General features: G+C 39.3%; 1 protein-coding gene across 1 annotated transcript in view; it reads left to right on the top strand.

Moving 5' to 3' along the window:
* Positions 1–251: 251 nt before the first annotated feature.
* Positions 252–3370, top strand: part of LOC114898210 (coagulation factor XIII B chain-like) — a 38928-nt gene continuing 35809 nt past the window's right edge. Inside the window, exon 1 of the mRNA XM_029227347.1 lies at positions 252–315. Within this exon, the coding sequence (XP_029083180.1) occupies positions 252–315 (64 nt within the window). The remainder of the gene's footprint in view (positions 316–3370) is intronic.

Raw genomic sequence — 3370 nt, 5'->3', positions numbered from 1 at the left:
TGCTGCTGTTATCGTTGCCCTCATCGGTGGTCATGTTCTTATTGGACTGTGGCGTGAAAAGTACTGTCAATTAATGTAGTTGTGTATTTTTAGTATTATTCTAAACGGTTTTAAATCAAATATAAGGCTTGTTACAAAGGGACTTAGATGTTGTAAATAATTAACTTTTTTCAGGAGACGTATTGTGTACTTAATGAGGAGTCCCTAGTACTTTAGAATGGTTAAACCCTTTATTAAGCACACCATAGAAGATGAGGTCGAAAGGCTTGGCTCTGATTATCATATTAATCATCTCAGGAGAACTCAATGCAGAAGGTAAAGTTAACTTTAAATATTCTTTATTCTTTAATAATTATAAAGGGAAATTCTAACATTATTTCTCTTGAGCTTTTAATATAGTCTTTCATTTTTATGTACCAATTTTATAAAAAAGATACTTATAAATATAATTTGTTATAATATTTAGACAGACTTTTTCCTTTGAGAAAAACTACTAAACTATTCTTAGAGTAACATAGCTTAGAAAACCAAAACAAGACAAAAAAAAAAACCTTTTACATCTTTAGTTTTGAGGGTATAGGTAGACCAGGATCTAAAGACTTCAAAGTGTTTTCAGGCTAACAGGCTAACGGTACCACTATTTGAAGCTGTAAGTTAACCTTAATTCTAATTTCAGACCAGAATTCATTCCTAACACTGCACAGCTTGTACAATTTTAATTCTTTGCTCTTAAAGAGAGAGCTTTCATGTGGGAAATTTTAAAAAGAACCATAAACCATCAGCAAGATCTTTGACTGTTGACACCTTGATTTTTATCCTAATTTTTATTCTTTGGTTGAAGACAGTAAGTAATGATTAGTAGGAGGACCATATGATTTTTTATGTAAATGAGGACATGCTTCAGGGTGAAAGCAGGTTTTATTAATACTCAAATGGGACAACAGGGGTAAATCAGTACTGTCCAGACAAGCAATACCTGTGGACTCCCTAACTGTTAGAAATCTTTCTACCCAGACTGCCTCATGTGTGAGGTGAATGTGAGTGTGCAAGTGTGGGTTATTTAGGAAGAGTTAACAATGTTCTTGGGCTGTAGGGATAAGAAGCCAGGCAAGTCATTAAGTATCAGCAAGAGTAGTAGACAAAGTAGGAAACCACAGCCATAAACCTCTTTTAAAACACCTTAAGAAATTTCTTGAAATAAAATATCCGACAGATTATATATAATTGCCTTAGTTGAATAGTTTACTACAAATTTTCTGCCCGAAGAGGCTCTGCAATTAAAATTATGAAAGTGAAATTAATAGAATTCATTTTACACATTTAATTCTACAATAACATAATTTTTGCGTGAAGTTTCCTTTTATTTTTCTGTCTAAATAGGGAAAAAACAGCTGATATAATTGTCTATTATCTATACCATGAAAACACTGCAATATTCTAGCTAATTTTCTAATTACTGTGTAATTATAATCTTCTTTCACACAAACAAAGAAATGTCAGCTGCCTGAAGACAGGGACCATGACCTCATATTCCCATGCTTCCCCCACCCCCATCTGGAATCTTGGGGGCAAGATCAAGTTAACTATGCTCCTCATTTCATGTGACCATCACTGGCCTATGAGAAGTGTCACTTTTGTTTTATTTATACATTTTCCCTCTTCATTCCTGACCCTGAATTCCATTTCCCTTTCAACCAAACTGTTGAAAACCCAACTGTTGAAAACCCAACTGTTGGGACGCACTATAATGTTTGATATATCCTTAAATATGCAAATATCTTTGTAAACTATGTCTGGTTTTGTGTGTTTTACATTCATGTAAATGGAAGCTTGCCATAGATTTTATCTCCTTATTGTTTCATTTTACTTGCTACTGTTTAAACATATTTCCTTGTTGCTGAATCTAGTTTGTTGCCCTTTGGTGCTACCTAGCTTCATATATTTACTTATCCACTCTCCTAAGGATGGACACATAGTTTCCTCCTAACCTCAAGTAACTCTGAAATGAGTGCTTTCATGTAATCACCTTATTTCTCTGTGACGATTTCTCTTGCCTGTATATATCCCCCATGTGGGGCTATGGGCTCAGTTCCTGTTCTTTGTTTCCTGATTTATAACAGATTAGCATTTCCCTCTGCTTTCTGCCTTTTAAAGAGCTGATTTGTGGGAGCTCTTTGCAGACAATACATTTTAACTTCTTGTCACTTTTAGACATTGCAAATTCCTTCTTCCAAAATGTGATGTGTGCGTTTTGTCAACAATACTTTTCATGGAAAGACATTCTCAATTTTCATATAATCAGATTCATGAACTTTTGCCTATAGTTTCTGCTAGTTCTAAAGAGTCTTCTTTGTAAATCCCTGGTGGTATGGGTATGGAAAATTGTGAGAATCCTCAGGGGATGGGGCCTCCCCTGCGCATGTTTTTATCTGCTCCTTCCTTCCATCAGACTCTGGAAAGTTTCTTTTACTCATAATTCCTTGCCCACTTCCCTCAGCCCTGGGAGGGCACTGCTATTATTTTGTCTCAGGGTAGCAAGAGGGTTGACTGTCGTCCCCAAGGCATTGAAGGCAAAATAATCCCATCCGCCCGGGTCTTCTACACACCTGCCACTTCCTCCGAACACAAACCCTAGGGGCTGCTCAATAACTGCTTTCTTTTAAGTGTATTTATGATTTTAAAGTCTCCAACATAAGGACAGATTTTAAAAAATAAATGTTTTCTTTGGAGTATAATGTATGCAGAAAAATGCAAAAAATCATAGGATGCCCCTCTATAAATGTTTACTAAATTTTACTGCACCCGGATCAACATATAGAACATTGATTGGCACTCAGAAGCCTCCTAAATGTCCCTTTTTTTTGCGGTACGCGGGACTCTCACTGTTGTGGCCTCTCCCATTGTGAAGCACAGGCTCTGGACGCGCAGGCTCACGGGCCCAGCCACTCTGCGGCATGTGGGATCTTCCCGGACTGGGGCACGAACCCGTGTCCCCTGCCTCGGCAGTTGGACTCTCAACCACTGCGCCACCAGGGGAGCCCCCTAAATATCCCTTTTTAAAGGACTAAACCTCAGGTAACCATCCTGACTTCTCTGACCATGGATTATCTGGCACGAGGGTGACGTGCCAGAGGTGGGTGGAAGAGGCTTCCAAAGGGATGCTCTCCAGAGCCATCCTGGAACAGGAGCCAGTGCTGCCAAGCTCCAACTCCCCAGAAACCAAGGAGGAGCCTTCCCCCACCCCCTGAGCTTGAACACATCCCCAGAAAAAGCACAGGAGCCCCAGTAGAGCTGTGGGACTGGCCTGGGCCACCAGCTTCCCTGTGGCACCCTCCTCTCTATCCTCCTCTCCCCCGTGGCACCCTCCTCT

The sequence above is a fragment of the Monodon monoceros genome, unplaced genomic scaffold (assembly GCF_005190385.1).
Source record: "Monodon monoceros isolate NGI ecotype Baffin Bay Population unplaced genomic scaffold, NGI_Narwhal_1 Super_Scaffold_18, whole genome shotgun sequence".
Taxonomy (NCBI): Eukaryota; Metazoa; Chordata; class Mammalia; order Artiodactyla; family Monodontidae; genus Monodon; species Monodon monoceros.
This window is presented reverse-complemented; position numbering and strand designations above follow the sequence as displayed.